This window comes from Mirounga angustirostris, unplaced genomic scaffold (assembly GCF_029215605.1).
Source record: "Mirounga angustirostris isolate CCGP_5_RB_7025 unplaced genomic scaffold, mMirAng1.0.hap1 SCAF_5, whole genome shotgun sequence".
Lineage (NCBI taxonomy): Eukaryota > Metazoa > Chordata > Mammalia > Carnivora > Phocidae > Mirounga > Mirounga angustirostris.
In genome coordinates this window covers 61,548,454-61,568,929 of record NW_026991713.1, presented here as the reverse complement: position 1 = coordinate 61,568,929, position 20,476 = coordinate 61,548,454, and the positions used below count along the sequence as shown (strand labels likewise).

The 20,476-nt window shown below is 51.3% G+C and overlaps 1 protein-coding gene across 10 annotated transcripts; it reads left to right on the top strand.

The window, feature by feature from the left end:
* The first annotated feature begins 305 nt into the window (after positions 1-305).
* Positions 306-15,610, top strand: ANKRD33 (ankyrin repeat domain 33). Of its 10 annotated transcripts, XM_045873405.3 has the most exons (7): positions 306-453; positions 4,278-4,449; positions 10,857-11,043; positions 11,653-11,908; positions 12,129-12,258; positions 12,438-12,578; positions 14,053-15,610. In XM_045873405.3, the coding sequence occupies exons 4-7, from the start codon at positions 11,741-11,743 to the stop codon at positions 14,772-14,774; spliced, it is 1,161 nt and encodes a 386-aa protein (XP_045729361.1). In that variant the 5' UTR covers positions 306-453; positions 4,278-4,449; positions 10,857-11,043; positions 11,653-11,740; the 3' UTR covers positions 14,775-15,610. The 10 variants fall into 10 exon arrangements, with proteins under 10 accessions (XP_045729361.1, XP_045729363.1, XP_045729365.1 ...); XM_054507051.2 differs by lacking the exons at positions 306-453; positions 4,278-4,449; positions 10,857-11,043 and adding an exon at positions 11,158-11,468 and having other exon boundaries at positions 11,653-11,890; XM_045873404.3 differs by lacking the exons at positions 306-453; positions 4,278-4,449; positions 10,857-11,043 and adding an exon at positions 11,159-11,468.
* The last annotated feature ends 4,866 nt before the right edge of the window (positions 15,611-20,476 follow it).

Here is a 20,476-nt window from a genome sequence, read left to right as displayed (position 1 = left end):
CGGCGCGCTCTCGGGGGGGGCCCCCCAGCACTCGCCCCCCGGGGGGCTCGCGACGCACTCCGAGCTCTCGCCCCCCGGGGGCCGGGCGCGCGCGTCAGAGAGGCGTGCGGCGCGCGCCTCGGCCCCTCCCCCAGGCGGGGGGCGGGGCAGGGGAGGGAGCAGATGGCAGCAATTACGGCTCGGGCCTCCCCCGCCCGTAGCCCGAGGCCGGAAGACCGGCTGCGTGCGCTTTCCCGGGCGGGAGGGGCGGCGGCCTCCGCGGCCAGCGAGCCGGCGGGGGCGGGGCGGGGGCGCCGGGCCCGGGAGGGGACTTCCTTCCCCCGGGAACGGGGCTGGGAGATTCCCTCAGGAAAGGCCAAGCCCCACCTTCCCGTTCCCGGCCCCGGAGTGCTTTCAGGCCCGTGTCCTAACACGCCCAGCGCCTGCAGGTCTCAAAGCTCCGAGGATTTTCAGGTTGGGCCAGTGGTCCAGGCTGGGGAGAGGGGAGTTGTACGGTTGTGCAGGTTGCGACCTAAACAAGGGCCGGGTGGAGGGGTTAAAAGTCTTGGGCCTTGGCAGGTGCTGCTCTTTCTGGAGGGAAGGCCAGGGGCACCTTTTCTCACAAAGGGTCCGAATGAGCAAGTCTGGACTGCCCTTGATTTAAGGCTGCTGACTGTAGACAGGGGAGAGCAAATGGCTAGAATTGGCTTCTGTGGCTCAGGGGCAGGGCTAAAGAGAGCAGGAGGACTCTCATGGCTCAGGACACTGACAGTTCTACCAATTGAGCTTCCCTGGTTCCTTCTTCCTGAATTCTCCTCCCATCCTGATCCTGTTGTCCAATCCACTAGCAAAGTTTGTCCCTTCTGTCTCTAAGATATATCTTGGATCAGCCCCTGCTCCCCACCCCCCTCCAGCGTCCAAGCCCCTCTTCCCTCCTTGTACAACTGCAAAGGCTCCTGTCTGCCCTCCTGGCTCCCCGACAGTCAACTCACACAGATTCCAGGGGGACACTGTTAAAAATACCAATCATAAAAAAAGTCAGAGCATGTCACTCCCTGTTTAACAACTTTGCATAGCTTCCCTTGGAGGAAGGCCCCAGTTTCTTACCCTGGCCCCTGCCTATGCTGACTTCTCCTAGATCATTCTCCCCTCTGTCCAGATGCTGCTCACACTGGCTGTCTTTCTGTTCCTTGAACTTGACAAGTTTTTCCCACCTCTGGCTTTGGTCTTGCTGTTCCCTTTGCCTGGAACCGTCTGCCCAGACCCTTCACAGGGATGTCACCTCCCCACACTGACACAACAGTACAGCAGCCTCACATCCAATTGCCTTATCTACTGTGTCACTTAACCGTGTCTCTTTCTTCAGGACTTAATGGCTTTCTGTAATTATCGTCTTTATGCACTTGGTTTGTGGTCCGTTTCACTTACCAGAATGCAAGCTTGATGAATGCAGGTGTCTTGTTCTCTGCTAGCACAGTGCCTGGCACAAACCTAGGAGGTGCTCAACATACTTCATGCAGTTAAGGAATGCAGGAGTCCCTGGGGAATGAATTGGCTACTCATCCATTCGATCACTTCTAAGGGGGCCACTCCCTGGGAGAAGCCAGCTGCAAACCCCTGTATTCACCTGTGTTTCACCCAAATGCCTCATATATGGACAGGCCTGTGGTTTCCAATATCAATAAACTTAACAGCCAAGACTTACTGAGCATTTACCATGTACCAGGCATTATTCTGAGTGCTTTACGTGGCTTAACTAATTTAATTTGTACAACAAAGTAGATACTAATATCCTCAGTTTACAAGCAGAGACATACTAGGACACACACAAGAATGCATCATAAGCACTGAGTTGATTATCATTGTACAACAGATGGGTGAATTGAGTAAATACACAGGTGAGCCTACTTCAGGAAGGTGGAACAGATCAGGAGGACAGAGCATTAGGGGAGAATCAGCATGGGGGATGTGATGGGGGACACTGGGCTGGTTTGGGCAAGTGGGTAGAAGAGGAAGTGTAGGGCCACGGGGCATGCTCCTGCTCTGGGTCCCCACAGCACTCAGGGGTGCAGCTGTGGTGCAGGGGCGAGGGCCTGGGTCCGGTATTCTGCCACCCACCAGAGGGCAACCACTTACCCGCTTGGGGCCACATTAGCAAAATGCTGGGGAAGGCTTACATAACACCTAACTGCCAGAGCCGTCACCAGGATTAAATTTAAAAATGCTCATGAAAGTGCTTCATCAGCTGCAGAGGGCTGCTGAGGGAGGGGAGTAGGGAAAGGGTGCAGGCTGCTGGCCTGAAAAGCTGGCATTAGAGCCATACTTTGGCTCCTCTTGCGTCAGTCCCCTACTGTGTGCCCCTCCAGGGTGGACCAGGGTCTACCAGTTGTTTTCCGTATGTGGCTGGCACGGAGTTTGTACTCAATGGGTGTTTGTTGAGTGAATACATGTGTTTGTTGAGTGAATGCCTGAGTGCGGGAAAGACCTGGGGAAGGGTAAGAGAGGGAAAATAAATACATAAGTGAAAGATGGAGGAAATGAAGAAGGGACTGGGGATGCCATCTGCCTCTGAGCCTCAGATTCTTCATCTGTAAAAGACCATGGTAAGGCTTGGGTCTCTAGTGTGGATCTGATGAGTTGTGGCAGGCCCATGGAGGCCACCCCTTGCTGTCTATGCTGGGCTGAACTGACCACTACTCCCCTCCCCCACATCCCCGTCCCCCGGAATTTATAGATTGCTCATTGTCCTGCACAAAGGCCCTCTTGGGGAGGAGGCGGGGTGGGTGAGGAGACTGGGGAATTAAAAAGTCAGAGGCTGAGTAACAGCCAGCCACACCCGAGGCCCCATAAATCTTCCTAGGCTCCCTGTAAGGTGGATTTGCTCTGTCCTCACCCAGAGCGGCTTGCAGGACTCCTGCTGCCTGGAATCAGCTCGGAAGCCTCGAGGTCACCACCACGGTGGAGGTGTGGAGACCTGAAGACGGGACCCTGACCATGGGGGAGGGGTGGATCCTATTGTTTTATCCCTGTGGCATCAGAAAATCCTTCCTCCCATCCCGCTCCACTCCCTTACACGTCCCTGTAAGTCTAGCCCATGGCTGTTGGGACTGAGCAGAAAAATTAGCTTTCTGTGGGTATTCTGAGTTCCTTGGTGAGGGGGGCCTGGAGGTCCAGACTCTGGGAAAGCAGCCGCCTCCCCCACTCGGCCGCTCAGGGAGAGGAGAACTGGCAGATGGTGCAGTGTTAACAGATGACAAGAAAACAGAATTACTCAGCCGCTCCGTCCCTCATGTTCGTGGAACGGATGGCCTTCAAACTGGAAAGAGACAATGGTGTCAATTGGGAGGGCTGGGGAGGAAGGGGAGAGAGGGAAGCTGTGGGGCATGGGGGGCCTGCAAACCAGCACACGGAAGACCGGCTTGGAGTCCCACTCACCAGTTGGGGGATCTCCAGCAGGTTGGTTAACCGCTCAGAGTCTGCGTTGCCTCATCTATAAAACAGGTCGACGAAAAACCCTGTTGTACCTTCTCACTGGCTTTTATGAAGATAATGTGGATTTTTCTCTTTATAAAACTGGGCTTTATGACTTGTGAAGGTGTCAACATATAAGAGGTTACTTATAAACTATAAGTGCCAGCCCCTTAGGTGTTTGTAGAATCATTTTTTTTTTTTTTTAAAGATTTTATTTATTTCACAAAGAGAGCACAAGTAGGCAGAGCGGCAGGCAGAGAGAAAGGGAGAAACAGGCTCTCCGCTGAGCGGGGAGCCCAACACGGGGTTTGATCCCAGGACCTTGAGATCATGACCTGAGCTGAAGGCAGCCGCCCAACCAACTGAGCCACCCAGGTGCCCCTGTAGAATCATTTTAAAAACTCTTTTCCCTACAACAAAATGGAAGAGAATAGAAAATATCACGTGGATCACAACATTATGTAAAACTTTTGCTTTTACTTCTGTGGATGTTCTTGTGTCCTGGAGCCAGAGGTAGATGTATTTTACTGTGGGTTATGGTCCAAAAAGTTTGAAATATTCCAAGTGGAGGGAGTTCTTTCATGGTATCTCCAGAATGGAAAGGTGCATAGATGGAAATTAACAACAAGAAATGCACCAGGAGAAAAATAAATGGAATGGGCCTTGGGCTATGGAACCCCAGGGTGGGGAGACCTGGTTCTGAGTAGCTCAGTGCAACTAAGATTGGCGGGGGTGGGGGGTGGGGTGGGGTGGTGGTGGTGGTGGTGCTACTTAGGACCTACCAGACTGCCCTCTTGATGGGTAACAAGAATCTCTTTGCTTTGTAGGATGCCTTGGGCTTGAATCATGAGGACACTGTCCCTGAACGCCTACTAGGCCATGGCCACTGCTCCCTCAGCATGGCCCTGAGCTGAGCCAAAGAGAGGGGCTAGTCAGTGAGAACCTTGGACTCCTGTGCTTGGGCCCTTCCCCCCAACAAATCCACCAACAGTGCAACAGGTATGATGTAGTGGTAATCAGGACCCTCCTGCCTGAACTTCACCCATGACCCTCATCCCCACCTCCACCCCAAGGGCCATAGTCCAGTGGGGGTGAACTAGTCAGAGGGGGCCCTAAATCAATCCCAGACTTCCCTGGCTGGCATTGAGTTATGAGCTGTGGGTTTTGTGATGTAGATCATGGTAGGGGAGGAGGGGGCATGACCTATGGCAGGTCACAGGGGACCTCCAGAAGGGGCCAGAGCTGGGGGTCAGAGGTCACCTCCTCCATTCTCCATCCCACTGTGCTGGGTCCCATCCCATGTCTAGTCCTTAAGCGGGGGTGGGCCTTTTCCCACTGCTGCCCCCAGCTGTACCTGCCACCAGGCCTGTAGGTTGGGAGTAGGGGCCTTGTCCTGGAAAAAGATCCTGGAAGAAAGGCAGAGGTTGAGAGGACAGTACATTTGGTTCCCTAACAGTGACTGGCCTCTGCTGCAAACTTGACTCAGGAGTTTGCCGAGCTCTTTCTCTGTAGATTTGTCATTGCACTTTCCCCAGATCTCCCCCTTCCCTTCTGATTGAACTCCACAAGGCAAGACTCCTACAAACCCCAGCCCAAAGCATTAGATGGCTGGAGATATGGCATGACATCAGAGACAAGATAGGGAGAGAGAGAGAGAATCGAGCTGGTGCTCCAGACAATGCATGTTATCGGGCCTTAAGAGAGATTGTTAGAGGGATAGAAAGATGGAAAGATCCAGACAGTGAGATGAGAAAGATCAAAACCAGAAAGATGGAGAAGAGAAGTCGGGCAGACAGAAATAAGACAGATGGAAGGCAGTGAAGAGATCGAGATTGAAGGGAAGTTGGAGTGGGCAAGAAAATAGCATTCTGGTGCACTCCTATCAGAATCCAGCAGCTAAGAGATCAAAAGGAGGATAACCCTCGCTGTTAATCCTTAAGACCGCCACACTGAGACTCTAGAAGGCCCTGACTGAAATGTACCCATAAGGCCCAGGATGTGATCCATTATTTTATGCATTAACTAGCAACCTCTAGTCCCCCTCTACCACAATCATCCCTATCAACAAAGACATACACAGTGAGGGTCAAGACCCAGCCTGGGGAACTGGACAAGGTAGGTGGGGTGGGAAGGGACCAACATACAGTCTGCCTGAGGACAGAGGATGGGACAGGGCACCAGAAGCGAGCATTGCTGCAGGTGAAGTTAGAAGAAACCTTACAAACCTTCTGGTACCCAACCAGGTTGACTAAAGCTGATCTACAAAAATAATTCCCCATGTCTATCATGCTTTGGGACCAAAAATGGTCCCGGTCACCCTCCTCCTGTGCACCTGCCCTGCCAAGACCTTGCCCCTGCATCCAACCCTAGGACCCTCTGCTATAGCCTCCACTCTGTGGGGATGCTCTCCCAATTCCTGCCCAGGGCTGCCACCTGCTGGCTGAGAGTGGCCTTGCAGAACAGGATCCTTGCTGAGGCTGGGGGTGCTCTAGGCTTGGAGGCAGATCATTTGAAAAGCAAAATGTGAAATTCCCTTTTACCTAGTTAGATGTCCTTGGGGCCTCTCAGCACAGATTAAAGTCCCTTATCCCTCTACAGTCGTTGCTGAATGGTACTGGGCGCGGGAGGGGGAGGGGGTTGGTACTCTTCGGGCCAGAGGAGAAACTGTCAGGCAACTTCCCATTCACTGAGTGGCCAACACTGTGCTAGATGCTGGAGACAAAGATGATCAAGGTGAGGGAAACAGCCAAGAACAAGATTAACGATAACTCATGTGGGCAGTCAAAGTATGTGCCTGACACAGAGCAAGTTTCCGTTCGTAGTTACTGAACAAATGAATAAGTGAGTGAAGTTCAGAGGTACACTGAGAAGTGATGAACTCTGTGTACAAGAGAGGTTGGGGGGGGGTTGCCTGGCTGGCTCAGTCGGTAGAGCGACTGAGGGTCATGAGTTTGAGCCCCAAGTTGGGCGAGGAGCCTCCTAAAAAAAAAACCCTACTATTTTTTGTTTGTTTTGTTTTGTTTTAAAGATTTATTTATTTGAGAATGAGAGAGAGAATGCACGTGCACTACATGCACAAGCAAGTGGGAGGAGGGGCAGAGGGAGAGAATCCCAGACAGATGCCCCGCTGAGTGCCCCACGAGATCATGACCTGAGCCGACAGGAGTCAAGATGCTTAACCGACTGAGCCACCCAGTCGCCCCGCTACTATTTTTTTTTAAGTGATTAAGTGATTACATGGTTCAGCCAATGTTGACAACTACTGTTCCAGTCCTTTCTATGCATTTACATACATGTAAGTTAACCAATCACACACACACACTTCATATATATATACATATATATATGGCTTTTTTCTCTTCAATTAACAACACGTCTCAGAGATATTTTCCAAGCAGTCCATATGGATCTATCTTATTATTTTTCAATGGAGGCATAATCTCGTGTGCATATTTTTTTCAGGCCCTTCCTGTATTGATGAACATTTAAGTCATTTCTAAATTTCGTTTTTACAAGTACAAACAATGCTGCAAAGTATATATAGTGTATCTTTGTTCACATACACAAGTACTGTTTGGGGAAAGATATCTAAAAGCAGAATTTTTGGGTTCATGTGTATGTACATTTGTTATTTTGATAGATACTGTCAAAATGCTTTCCAAAAATACTTCACTAATTTACATTTCCCCAACAGTGTAAGCACTTAATATTATTGTTTGATTTTTACTTAGCTGTTGGGCCAAAAGCAATGTTTCATTCTTGTTTTAATTTGTCTTTTCCTGCTTACTTGTGAGATTAAGCATCTTTTCATATGTATATTGGCCATTTCTTCTATGACTTAATTACCATGTCTTTTCCCCATATTACTAGTAGGTTGTTTTTTAATTACTTAGGATTAGAGGAAATTCTGTTTCCAATAACATGACTGGCTGGACTCTGGACTGATATTTCTGAGTAAAACAGTAAAAATGCTCAGGTGGTGATCTCAGGGTCATGGGAGCCAGCCCCACATCAGGCTCCATACTCTGCATGGAGTCTGCTTGAGTTTTTCTCTCCCTCCCACTCTGCCTCTGCTCCCTCCACCCCTTCCCTCCTCCCCCCTCCCAACATGCCTGCACTCTCTCATTCTCTCTAAAATGAATAAATAAATCTTTTTTTTTTTTTAAAGAATTAATGGGACGCCTGGGTGGCTCAGTCGTTAAGCGTCCGCCTTTGGCTCAGGTCATGATCCCAGGGTCCTGGGATCGAGCCCCGCGTCAGGCTCCCTGCTCCTCAGGAGGCCTGCTTCTCCCTCTCCCACTCCCCCTGCTTGTGTCCCCTCTCTCGCTGTGTCTTTCTCTGTCAAATAAATAAATAAAAAATCTTAAAAAAAAATAAAAATAAAAAATAAAAAAAATTATTAGGTTAAAATCTAAGGGAAGGCAGGATCTCAGACAAGGAAACAAATCAAGGAGTCTGCTTTAGTTTGAAAATATTTGTTGAATTAGGCAAACTTGAGCTTCAATTTCCAGTCTTTTTTTTTTAAGTTTTATTTATTTAAGTACTCTCCATACCCAAAGCGGGGCTTGAACTCACAACCTTGAGATCAAGGGTCTCATGGTCTTCCAACTGAGCCAGCCAGGTGCCCCACAATATCCACAGTCTTTATCTTTGACGGAACCAAGGTGAATTTAATAGATTTCCAAATTTTCCAGTATCGATGAAGGACAAGAATTTATAGGTCCAAAGGCAGGATAGATAAAAAAAAAAAAATCCAAAGAAAGATAATTAGAAATCCATACCTATACATAAGAGCAGGGAGAGGGGCAGAGGGAGAAGCAGGCTCCCCGCTGAGCAAGGAGCCTGATGCGGGGCTCCATCCCAAGGCCCAGGGATCATGACCTGAGCCAAAGGCAGACGCTTAACTGACTGAGCCACCCAGGTGCCCAAAATTCAGGATTTCTTTCAGTGAAGCTCACCACAGATAAAGCTAACAGAAATGTACGTAGTACAGTTGCGACATCTAAAACCCATTTGACAATGGGTTTATTATCTAGAATATTAAAAGGAATTCCTGGAAAAGCAATAAGAAAAAGATAGGAAAACAACAGAACATCGGACAAAGGCTAGGAACAGGCAGTTTCCAGGAGGGGACACAAGAAAGGCTCCCAGGTATTTGGAAAGATGCTCACCTTGTTGATAGGGAAAATCCAGTGTAAAATAATGATATTAACTTATAGTTCTGTACCATCAGATTGACAAAAATTAGAAGGCTGAATAATTACAAGCATGGCCATGGATGTAGGGAGGCTCTCATGCATTGCTGGTGGGCACATTGCAAAAGAGAACCATCTGACAGTACCTGGTCAGTAAGCGCATACGTGCCCTCTGGCCTAGCGGTCTCAGACACGCTCTGCCACAGGTCTACTAGACGTGTACAAGGATGTTCACTGCAGCATTATTTGCAGCGGCGGGAAGCTGGAGGCAGCTAGGTGTGCAACACTGGAAGAATAGGTAAGAAAAATCGGATGCATACACACTATGGAACTTCATGCAGCAGGAAGAGGGGGAAGAAAGAAAGAGGTAAAAAGCTACGCCCCATATCTTTTATCAAGAGAGCAAAAATTTTTCCAGGAGCCTCACCCATTAGACTACTGCTTGCATTTCACTGGCCAAAACCATGTTACAAGGTCACACTTAACTAAAACGTGACTAGAGAGAAGGGGGGTCATAGGTAGAGATTGTGTCATCTAAGTAGTGATGTCTTACATGTAATCTAGTGGATTTCTTCTCGTTGCTGCACAGAATTCCATAGCATGCATTCACCGCATTTTGCTCTGATGGCTAGAGCTACAGGAGCCATCTTGTGGCCACGAGGAGAAGTCAAGAGACTCCCCAGAGAAGGCCCTGCCACCGTCCGTTTATATCAACACCAACAGCTTATCCCTGAACTCCTTAATCTTGTGTGAAGAATAAACTCCTAGTTGGTTAAGCCACGTGTGGCAGTTAGGGTTCCACAGGGGGCAACAGAAATAGATCTGGCTAGTGTAGACATAAAGAAATGGGGAAACAGGTTCTAGGTTCAGAAACAACTCCCAGCTTTGAGAGGCACATGACCTGTATCCGTGACTGGGAAGCAACAGTCACTCCTGGAGGAAGCTGATGAATCAGGAAGCTGCTCACCAGAGCCCCGCTACATCTGTCCTGATCTGTGACAGCAAAACAGATGTCCCATGGTATTCAGCTCTGTTCCAAATGCACGTCTTGCACAAGAGCAGAACCTAAATCACAGATTCCTAGCTCAAGGGAATCGAGGAAGTGTCATCTTGGTTTTTCCAGCTTCTGTAGTTCAGAAGAAACACTAAAAGGAGTTTTGGATTGATGTTGGCAGCCACCACACCACTGAGGCCGGCTTTCGGTTACTGACAACCACAGATGCTCCTAACAGATACACTGCGCGGACAGCAACAGGGGGCCATCTCCGAAACAGCGCGGAGTGAAAAAAGCAGAATGAGTTCTGTCACACAATTCTAGGGTGCTGGTTAAAACATACATAAACCACAAAGAGGAAGGGAGGGAAAAATAAAATAAGATGAAATCAGAGAGGGAAACAAATGATAAGAGACTCTTAACTCCAGGGAACAAACTGAGGGCTGCTGGAGGGGAGGTCGGTGGGGGGATGGGGTAACTGGGTGATGGCATTAAGGAGGGCACTTGGTGTAATGAGTACTGTAAGGGATGAATCACTAAACTCTACCTCTGAAACTAATTTAAAAAAATACATAAACCAACACTACCTTTTTTATTTTTTATTTATCTTTTTAAAAGATTTTACTCATCTATTTGACAGAGAGAGAGACAGCGAGAGAGGGAACACAAGCAGGGGGAGTGGGGGAGGGAGAAGCAGCCCCCCCCCCCCCCCCCCCCGCGAAGCAGGGAGCCCGATGAGGGGCTTGATCCCAGGACCCTGGGATCATGACCTGAGCCAAAGGCAGACGCTTAACCACTGAGCCACCCAGGCGCCCCAACACTACCCTTTTTAATGCAATGTACCTTTTTAAGAATATATAAGTGCCAATTGGTAAAGGGAAAGGGGAGAAAAATGGGCTGTGGGGATTAGGGATGAAAGAGATAAGCCAAATAAGGTAAAATAAAAAAAGATCTTGTACATGCTGATGATGGGAGTGATACAAACAGAACACAGTTGGCCCCGTTTTCTACACCTGAGGTCCAAAACTGATCCATTAAATTTAATTTTAGTATTAATTTAATTAAAAGGATGATTTAATAATTATTAATAAATAATTGTAAATAATTTAATTCAATTATTGTAATTTTAATGCAATTTAAATATTCCATACTTAATTTACCATACCAAAACTAGTCCATGAAACTTATTCTTTCGTAACTTCTGTACTCCTAATTAGGCAATTCACCTCCCCCCAGTCCCAGCCGCTATTCAAAGAGATGTCTGCACTCGCACCTTCTCCTTCCACCACCCCGGCTCCACGGAAGGGAAAGGGATTTCAGGACTTCAGGCTTACGCGGGCGGGTCGGGACCCCTCACGACCCTCCCACCTCCGAAGGGTGTGTTTCTGGTGCGGGAAGCAGAAGGTGAGCGTGTTGGGGGGCGGTGTCGTACCCGAGAGCCGCCTCCGCAGGGGAGGAGCCTCCGTGATCGGGCCCCGCCCACTCAGGGCAGGCTCTCCGTGATCGGGCCCCGCCCACTCAGGGCAGGCTCTCCGTGATCGGGCCCCGCCCACTCAGGGCAGGCTCTCGGGCGGGTCCCGGTCTCTGGGAGCGGAGAGCGCCCGCCCCTGCCGGCCCCGCGTCCGCTACTGACCCGGCTTGATCCAGCTCAGCCGCCGGGTGTTTGCCACAGCTCTTTCCCTAAGTCCAGCCATCTGTTACCTGCCTTGCTTCCTGGGGAGAGACAGCCCCCCTCGGGCCGCCCCGGAGATCTGGCGAGTGTGCTCCCAGGAGTCTGGGGGTGCTGGGGCCCCGGCAATGACCGCCTCCTAGGGAGCCTCCACACCCGGGTAAGGTCCCTTGGGAAAGAGAAGACCGCCCCTCTCCTTGACTCTTAACTGGGATCCTCACAGCGAACCACTTCTGCCCTCTTAGGGCTCCTGCCCACAGCTTGTCTTCTCTTGGGTGGGTGGGCTGCTGGGCCCCTTCCCTGGGACGCAGGGAGACACTGTTCCCCTCCATTCTGTGTTATAGATGCTAGCCGCGTGAGGCGGAGGGACGGGCCTTCTTGCCCCCCCCCCCCTGGGCTGGAAGAGGAAGAGCGCCCAGGGGAGGGCTGGGCATGTCCGAGGCATCGTCCTGCCCCGCCGGCCAGGAGACCCCTGCCCCAGGCTGCAAGCTAGGCGCCTTGTACTGGGCCTGTGTCCGCAATGACCCTGTCCAGCTCCAAGCCACGTTGGACGGTGGGGTCTCCCCAGAAGAGGCCACCCAGGTGGATGGCAACGGGAGGGTGAGCTACCCCAGGTGTTTCCCAGGGCAGCGAGAGCAACTGTGTCCCCGCCACAGGACATTCATCCAATGCCTGGATCCTTGGGAGGAAGGGAGGGGGTGAGGGTGGGTCTAAACAGAGGCTGGGACATCTCTGGGATGGATGTGGGTTTAGAGGGCCCCACAGGGGCCCCAAGGAGATCCTGGAAAAAAGCGCAGGGGCTGAGCTGCCCCTCCCCCAGACAGGTCTCATGGTTGCCTGCTACCGTGGCTTCCAGAGTGTGGTGGCTCTGCTCAGCCGCTGCCCTTTCCTCGATGTGAACCAGCAGGATAAAGAAGGGGACACAGCCCTCATGCTGGCTGCCCAAGCAGGTGAGAGACTGTTGACCTTACCTTCCACCAGTTTCCCCCACTTCAGACAGGCCCACAATCCCATACTTTCTGTCTAACTTTCTCCCACCACAGGGATTGTTGTGTTTGGTGGAGGGTGGGTTTGGGGCTTCATCACCCTCTTTCGGGGAGAGCTAAGCTCAGTGCTTGGTGCCCTGCAGGCCATGTGCCTCTGGTGAGTCTCCTGCTCAACTACTACCCGGGCCTGGACCTGGAGCGCCGAGACCAGCGGGGGCTAACAGCACTGATGAAGGCCGCCGTGCGGAACCGTTCGGAATGCGTGGCTGCCCTCCTCATGGCAGGTGCATGGGGCCTGGACTGGGATTTGCGACCTCCAGTCCCTCCCCAAGCCTTCCAGCCTGACACTAAGTCAGCTGTATGGTTACAGAGAAAAGAGAGGTGGAGATTGAGGATCAATCTAGGCTGACTTCCTGGAGGAGGGGAGTGTGCTTGAGCTTCTCACAATCAGCAAAGTCCAGCTATTGATATCTCTGTTTACACCATGAATGTTGGTCTCAGAAAAGAAAGCTTGGGAGGATAACCTAGACCAGCTGGAAAAACAAAAAACGCTGATATCTGGAACCAGACTCTTGGGTTCTAGTCCTGGCTCTGCCACTAGCTGAGTGACCCTGGGCAGATGCCTTCCCTCTTTGGGCCATAGCAGTATAATGAGGGTGTTGGCTTTCTCTGGGATGACTTCCGTTTCTGACAAGCCAGGGTTCCAGGGACACGATGATATGTAGTTGAGGCATGTGGCCACCTGGAGTTGTTCTGGACTGAAGTCCACACTGCTCATGAAGTCTTGGACCTTCACTATTTCCTGAGGTGGGGTTGCCATCTGTTGGTCACCCTGGGGAACCCCAGCCTCCAAACTCTTCCTTTCCCTATCCCATCTGACTGTGTTTGGGGTGAGAAAGGAGAAAACTCAGCAACGTCCCTTTATCCCAAAGTGACTGCTATTCCCCCACCCCAGATTAGAGGGGTGTGGTGATGAAGAGAAGGATGAGGAGTGAGGGCCCACAGGACCCCCCTCCACCTGCCCAGCAGGTGCAGCTCAGGCCTCCCCTGTCCTGGGCAACCTGCCCACCACTCCTTCCTTGGCTCAGGAGGTTCCTATTCTGCTCCAGGTTTGGAGACACCCCCCGCACCCACCCCGCCACCAGGTCTCTGAAGTCTTTTCCACTCTCTGGACTTTCCATTTTCTTCTTTTTTTTTTAAGGATTTTATTTATTCATTTGGGAGAGAGAGAGAGATGGAGAGGGAGAGCACAAGCAGGGGGAGTGCCAGGCAGAGGGAGAGGCCCGGTGCGGGGCTTGATCCCAGGACCCTGAGATCATGACCTGAGCTGAAGACAGATGCTTAACTGACTGAGCCTCCTGGGCGCCCCTTCTTCTTTAGCCTTAAATAGATGTTGGTATCTGGGGCTGGTACTGTCCCTGAGGCTGTATCGGCTGATGGCTCCCAGATTCCAGCTGCAACAGGATGGGACTCTGTGGTTTTTAATCTAACCCAAATCAGTCCTGCTGCAAAAGAATCTGCCCTTCTGGGGCGCCTGGGTGGCTCAGTCTGTTAAGCACCTGCCTTGTGCTCAGGTCATGATCTCAGGGTCCTGGGATCGAGTCCCACATTGGGCTCCCTGCTCCGTGGGGAGCCTGCTTCTCCCTCTGTCCCTCCTCCCGCTCATGCTCTCTCTCTCAAATAAAAAAAAAAGAATCTGCCCTTTTGCAAGTCACCATTCCCTGTCCCATCCCATGTCACTCCTGTGCCCCCTCCCAGGTGCTGACCTGACAGCGGTGGATCCTGTTCGGGGCAAGACAGCCCTAGAGTGGGCACTGCTGACTGACAGCTTCGACACCGTGCAGAGGATCCGGATGCTGCTGCGGCGCCCCCAAATAGAGCAGCTGAGCCAGCATTACCAGCCCGAGTGGCCAGCCTTGCCTGGGCTTGTGGCTCAGGCCCAGGCCCAGGCCCAGGCCCAGGCCACCCCATCTCTCCTAGAGCGACTGCAGGCCACCTTGAGCCTCCCCTTTGCCCAGTTTCCTCAGGAAGGGGGTGTCCTGGACCACCTCGTGACCATCACGACCAGCCTGGCCAGTCCCTTCCTCACCACGGCCTGCCACACCCTGTGCCCTGACCAGCCACCTGCGCTGGGCACCCGCAGCAAGTCTGTGCCAGAGCTGCTAGGCACTGCCCCGCCCCCTACCCCAGCCCCCCAGCCCCCCCAGGTAGTCCCTGGCTCCCGGGTCCTCATCCCCTACCAGAGCCATGAGGGCGTGCTGAGTATGTGCCCTCAGTGGCTACAGCCTAGGGACAGTAGCAGCCCCAGGCCCCAAGCCCCCAAGATCCGCCTCTCCAAGGCATCCTCATCTCCCACACAGTACAAGCTACAGCCCACGCCTCGAGAGAATCGAAGGCTAGCCCTTCCTGTCTGGAGATACCAGGAGCTCAGGATGGAGAGGAGGAGGCAGGAGGAGGAGGCTAGGTGGGCACAGAATTAGGGGAAGATGGGCTAAGGCCAGGCTGGGAGCAGGTGATCAGGTCCCTCCCTAAGGCTCCTTCACCCTCTAGAGTCCTTCTGCTTTCCCATCCATCTCTGTACAAATGATTCTACCCTAACCTCCTTAGGGGGTTATTCATACAGCATTGTTTGCAACCGTAAGAGTGAAAACAGCCTAAGCATCCATCAACTTAGCCGGGGGACTAGCTAAATTGATTATGGGTGTGATTACCGTACATCCATATGATGTATTCTATAGAGTGGTAAAACAAGATTAAGGAAGCTCTTTATGTTCTGATATGAAACTATCTTCAAGATGTATTAAGCGTAAATAATCAAGGGGTGGAACAGCGTGTATGACATGTTACTATTTGTCAAAGTAAAATTTACACCAAGATAAACTTGACTAATACAAACATAGAGTGAGTACCGGGATGTATTTAACTACTAAGTGAATGAAGGATTGAAGGAGGGGAAGGAAAAACCATTACTGACAGTGGAGAGAAGAATGCTTGAATGAGATTGGAAAGGTAGGTACAAAAAAGTTTAATTCCTACCTGGCAATAAAACCATCACTTTTGGGGTGCCTGGGTGGCTCAGTCGTTAAGCGTCTGCCTTCAGCTCAGGTCATGATCCCAGGGTCCTGGGATCGAGCCCCACATCGGGCTCCCTGCTCGGCGGAGAGCCTGCTTCTCCCTCTCCCACTTCTGCTTGTGTTCCCTCTCTCACTGTCTTTTTCTCTGTCAAATAAATAAAATCTTTTTTAAAAAAAAAAGATCACTTTTTTGTTCTGCCAGATAAAAATAATTTGCTATTTATCAATCTTCTACAGCTTAACCTCTTAACTTTATATAGAGTCTGGGCCCTAATCAATAGTAAATAGTATGTCAGACAAAATTACTTCCCCTAGATGACCCATAGGTGGGGTTATTAGCCAAAAATATCTTGAAAAGGCACTTAGTAATTTTTTGTGTGTGCCTTATTTACAATTTTTTCCCTCAGGTTTTTTTTCTTTTTTTTTTTTTTAAGATTCTATTTTTAACTAATCGTCACACCCAAGGTGGGGCTCAAACTCACAATCCTGGGATCAAGAGTCGCGTGCTCCACCAGCTGAGCCAGCCAGGCACCCCTGGGTATTTTTTCTTAACATGTTTGCTCCATAAATACATTTGCTTGTTTATTTGTAATAATAAAAGCAACCATTTATAAGGTGCTTACTATATACATTAATACATTTAACACTCCCAATAATCCTATGAGGATTATATCTTTGAGGACAAAGGACACAGAGAAGGTAAGGAACTGCCTGGAGTCACACAGCTAGAAACTGGCAGAGATCAAGATTGAGAGCCAGCCATCTAGTTATGGAGACCAGGCTCCACACTGGAACCCTGCTGCCTCACTGGAACCTCTCTGGGAAGAAACGTGGCCACTTGCTCGGGAAGATGACTGAGCAACTTGACCAAGGGCAAAAGGGAAACTTTACACTGAATATCTTTTTGAAACTTTTGACTTTTTAAAAAATCAGCTTTATTTTTTAGAACAGTTTTAGATTTACAGAAGAGTTGTAGAGATGGTGCAGAGTTCCCATACACCCCACACTCAGTGATCTCTGTTGTTAACGTGAGTAAAGTACATGTGTTACAATTAGTGAACCAATATAAATACATTATTACTCAAGTCTAAACTTTATTCAGATTTCCCCTAATGTCCCTTTTCTGTCCAGAATTCCATCCACAATACCACATAACATTTAGTTGTCATGTCTTTGTAGATTCCTCTTGACTGTAATGACCAGGTTTTCCTTGTTTCTGATGACTGTGACGATTTTGAGGAGTACTGATCAGGTATTTTGTAGAATATCCCTCAATTGGGATTCGTCTGATGTTTTTCTCATGATGAGACCGGGGTTATGGGCTTTCAGGAGGAAGACCACAGAGGTGACACACCATTCTCATCACATCCCATCCCATGATGGGTACGTGCTATGAACGTCACGGTTGGGGGAACCTCGATCACCTGGCTGAAGTAGTGTTTGTCAGGTTTCTCCCTGTGATGTCACTCTTTCTTCCCCCTTTGTATATCGTGCTCTTTGGAAAGAAGTCATTGCATGAAGCCCACACTGAAGGAGTGGGGAGTTACATTCCATCTTCTTGGGGGTGGAGTATCTATATAAATTACTTGGAATTATTCTGCACAGAACATTTTGACTTTTTAGTCATGTATTTCTAAATTTTGAAAAATTAAAAAATAAACCTGTTGTTTGAAGAGGGGAAAGCACGCAGACACACTTAGGTGACAATGACTATTTGGGTTAGATGGTGTGTGATTTCTCCCAGAGGGTTTTTTTTTCTTTTTTAAAGATTTATTTATTAGTTTGAAATAGAGCACCCGAGCACGAGTCAGGGGAGGGACAGAGGGAGAAGGAGGGAGAGAAGCAGACTCCTGCTGAGCGCGGAGCCTGTTGCAACACGGGGCTCGATCCCAGGACCCTGAGATCCTGACCTGAGCTGAAACCAAGAGTCAGCCGCTCAGCTGACTGAGCCACCCAGGCTCCCCTTTGCTGGAGGCTTCTGAAGGCAACTATGGTGGCCTGGAATGGATTCAAGGCTAGTTTACCATTTCCTACCTCTGTGAATAAGGCACTTAAGTTCCTCTTGCCTCTGTTTTCTCATCTGTTAGTGGGGGAAGACAGGGTTTTAGGAAAGATCCATTAGATAATCTGGGTTAGAAGTTCCTATAAACTGTAAAGTGCTACCAAGATTTGAGGTGCTATGGAAGGGTCCTGGGGAACTGAGTTTGACTGAGCTGTTTCTGGGCCTTTGGGATGGAGCTTGAGTTCTTTCCTCCCATCGAAGACAGGGAAAGAAACTACATTTGCAGGCTTGGAACAGCATAGTGGTTACCCGCTTCAGCCTGGGAGCCAGGTGGTGACCTTGGGCAAGTCACTGAGCCTCTCTGAGCCTCCAGGCTCTCACGCATGCAGTGGAGGTAACAATAACCTCAGTCAGCATGGGGCCGCTGGGAGAATTCAGTGAGCTGGTGGAGCACTGCACTGTCCTGGCCTCAGCATCACCATTAACCTATTGAATCCTCAGGAGCTTCCTATTTTTTTTTTTTTTAAGATTTTATTTATTTGACAGAGAGAGACACAGCAAGAGAGGGAACACAATCAGGGGGAGCGGCAGGCAGAGGGAGAAGCAAGCTTCCTGCAGAGCAGGGAGCCCGATGCGGGGCTCGATCCCAGGACCCCGGGATCATGACCCGAGATGAAGGCAGACGCTTAATGACTGAGCCACCCAGGCACCCCATGACCTTCCTATTTTATAGTCGAGGAAACAGACCATGATTAAGCGACTTGCCCAAGGTCACCAGCTGGTAGGGGCTAAGTGACACTTGGAGTTCAAGTCTGTGGACCCTGACACCTGTGTCCTTTCCAAGGCAGCGCATGGCCTCTGCCCACAACCAGGGTGCCCGGGCTCTCTGAGCCACTCCCTGCCACGTCTAACGGGCCTGAGTTGTCCTAGGGCGCAGGGGTGACCTTGGCATCTTCAGGACCAGAGAACTAGCCCTCCATGCCTCTCCCTCCTGGCCAGTGTGGGCTGGATCTGGGCTGGGGGAGTCAACAAGCAGGCAGTCATCCCCCAGCAGAGGCAACCTCTCCACCTTGGAGAGCCACCGTCCATGCCTGGCCATCCTGGGGCAGCTCGAGTCCTAGACCTGCAGTCCCACAAGTGCTCCTCCCAGGCCAAGCCTTTTGTCTCGAATCCACTAACAGCTTCTGACAGCCTTTCAGCTTCCAGAGAGGAAAGAAGTCAGCATGGGCTGCTCTACCTGTGCCCTCAAATATCCCAGCTTCTCCACCAACATCCCAGCTTTGCCACAACATCCCAGCTTCTCCACCAACATCCCAGCTTCGCCACCAACATCCCAGCTTCTCCACCAACATCCCAGCTTCTTCGCACGCCAGCCCAGCTCCTGCAGCTCCACATGGAGTCCCTGTCAGCCGAGGCCAAGGACTCAGGACCGGGTCCCTGGCTGTGCAGAGCACGCCACGGCAGAAGCACCCTGCTCAGGCCAGCACGTGGGTTTGGATCCCGGCCCTGCCTCCGACCATCTCTGTGACCAGGGACCGCTCCCAGCCTCCGTCTCTTCATTCGTAACATCCAGCGGTGATAATGTATAATCTCTACTTCCCAGGGTTGTCCTGCAGCCTATGCAGGGAGAGGTATGTGGGCACCGAGTGTGGCCCCGCCAACAGCCAGCACCTGGTCAGCAGCAGGTTTTGTTACTGGGCTGATCTGCAGGCGTGTGGCCAAGGGGCCGGCTCTGTGGAGGAGGCCAGCGGACATGTCCTGGGAACCCTGTGGCATCCTCCGTGATTCCAGGATTCTACTCTGGTGGGCCCTGAAGTGGAAACACGTGCTCATCCCAGACAGTGTTCTCAGAGCGGCTCCTACAAGCTCTGCGAGCCCAGGGCACTCCCAGCCCGCCGCCCACCCCCACAGCACTGAACGCGGGCCGGCCTGCTCCCCGCATGGGCCTGTCCGCCCTCACCCTGCCCAACAGGGGCTCCTACAGAAGGGACTGAAAAGTTGGCTTTCCGGACACACTGGGATGTCTGCGAGGCTTGTGAGGACTCCTGGGACAGCCTCCCCTCCCTCCTGCATGGGCAGAACCTGGGTCTGTCTCCCTAGTCCCTGGCTCTGCGCCCAGCCCGTACAGGTTTAATAAATGTGTGTAGACAAGAACTGAGTTCAGGCTCCACCAAGGTCTGGGATGCTTAGAGGGCCCTTTATCATCTCCTTCCTCCTCATAACGGCTGTCCTGGTCCAGGAGCCACGGTGTCCCCAGTCATCCCAGGCCATGCCCCAGAAAAGTCCTGCTGGGCCAAGAGAAGGCAAGGAAGTACATATATGTAGGGAGGACAGAGGGACAGGTGGGGACTCATTGGTTTATGTCCCCTTTCTTCCAAACTGGGGCACCTGGACAGGATTCCCTCCCCTCCAGTAGTCACACTTTCCAAACGGTTGGAAACATCCACACATCTTCTACCACACCAACCCCCAGGCCCCGCTTCCCTCCCCACACTTCCCCCCACCCCCCACCCATTCCTCTCCCTGGCCTCTGAGGACATTTCTCCTGTCAGATTTCCACTGGCCTCACTGACAAACCACCTGGCCAGGGTTTCTGCAGACAATCAGAGCTGTTCCTTCTCTTTTCCTCAGAGGGAACCTGGCTCTTCCTGGTTAAGGAAAGTACCACATCTGGAGGGAGGACTAGAGGGCTAGGCTTGGGGCTGGAGAGACTCTGCAGCCTGGATCAGTCACACGGGCAATGTCATGTGCCAACACACAGCCAGCCTGGGTCCCATAGGGCCTTGCAGTCCCCAGGTGCAGAAGTATACACAGGCCCACTGGCCCCCCCACACACAAACACACATAAACCCACCCATCACCGGGACACAAACACACGGACCCACTGACAGGGAAAAATAAAGGCAGGGTTCCCCATCCCTGGGGTCCCATCCCACTCCCCTCCCCGGCCCCTCTGTGCCCCAGCACTCCGCATTCCCCAGCCGTCCAACTCCAGGCATTGCCCATGGGACTGTGCTCCACCCTGTAGTCTGTCCAGCTATTTGGAGTGGGAGTTGGTGGGGGGAGGAGGGACAAGGCTAACCCTGGGGTTCCCCCTTAGACCTCG

What these genes read in the sequence shown, in the direction of transcription:
- ANKRD33 (XM_045873405.3), top strand. Translation starts at nt 11,741, where the DNA reads ATGTCCGAGGCATCGTCCTGCCCCGCCGGCCAGGAGACCCCTGCCCCA. An exon ending in AGGTGGATGGCAACGGGAGG is followed by an intron (nt 11,909 to 12,128) that starts GTGAGCTACCCC and finishes CCCCTCCCCCAG; the next exon opens with ACAGGTCTCATGGTTGCCTG. An exon ending in CATGCTGGCTGCCCAAGCAG is followed by an intron (nt 12,259 to 12,437) that starts GTGAGAGACTGT and finishes GGTGCCCTGCAG; the next exon opens with GCCATGTGCCTCTGGTGAGT.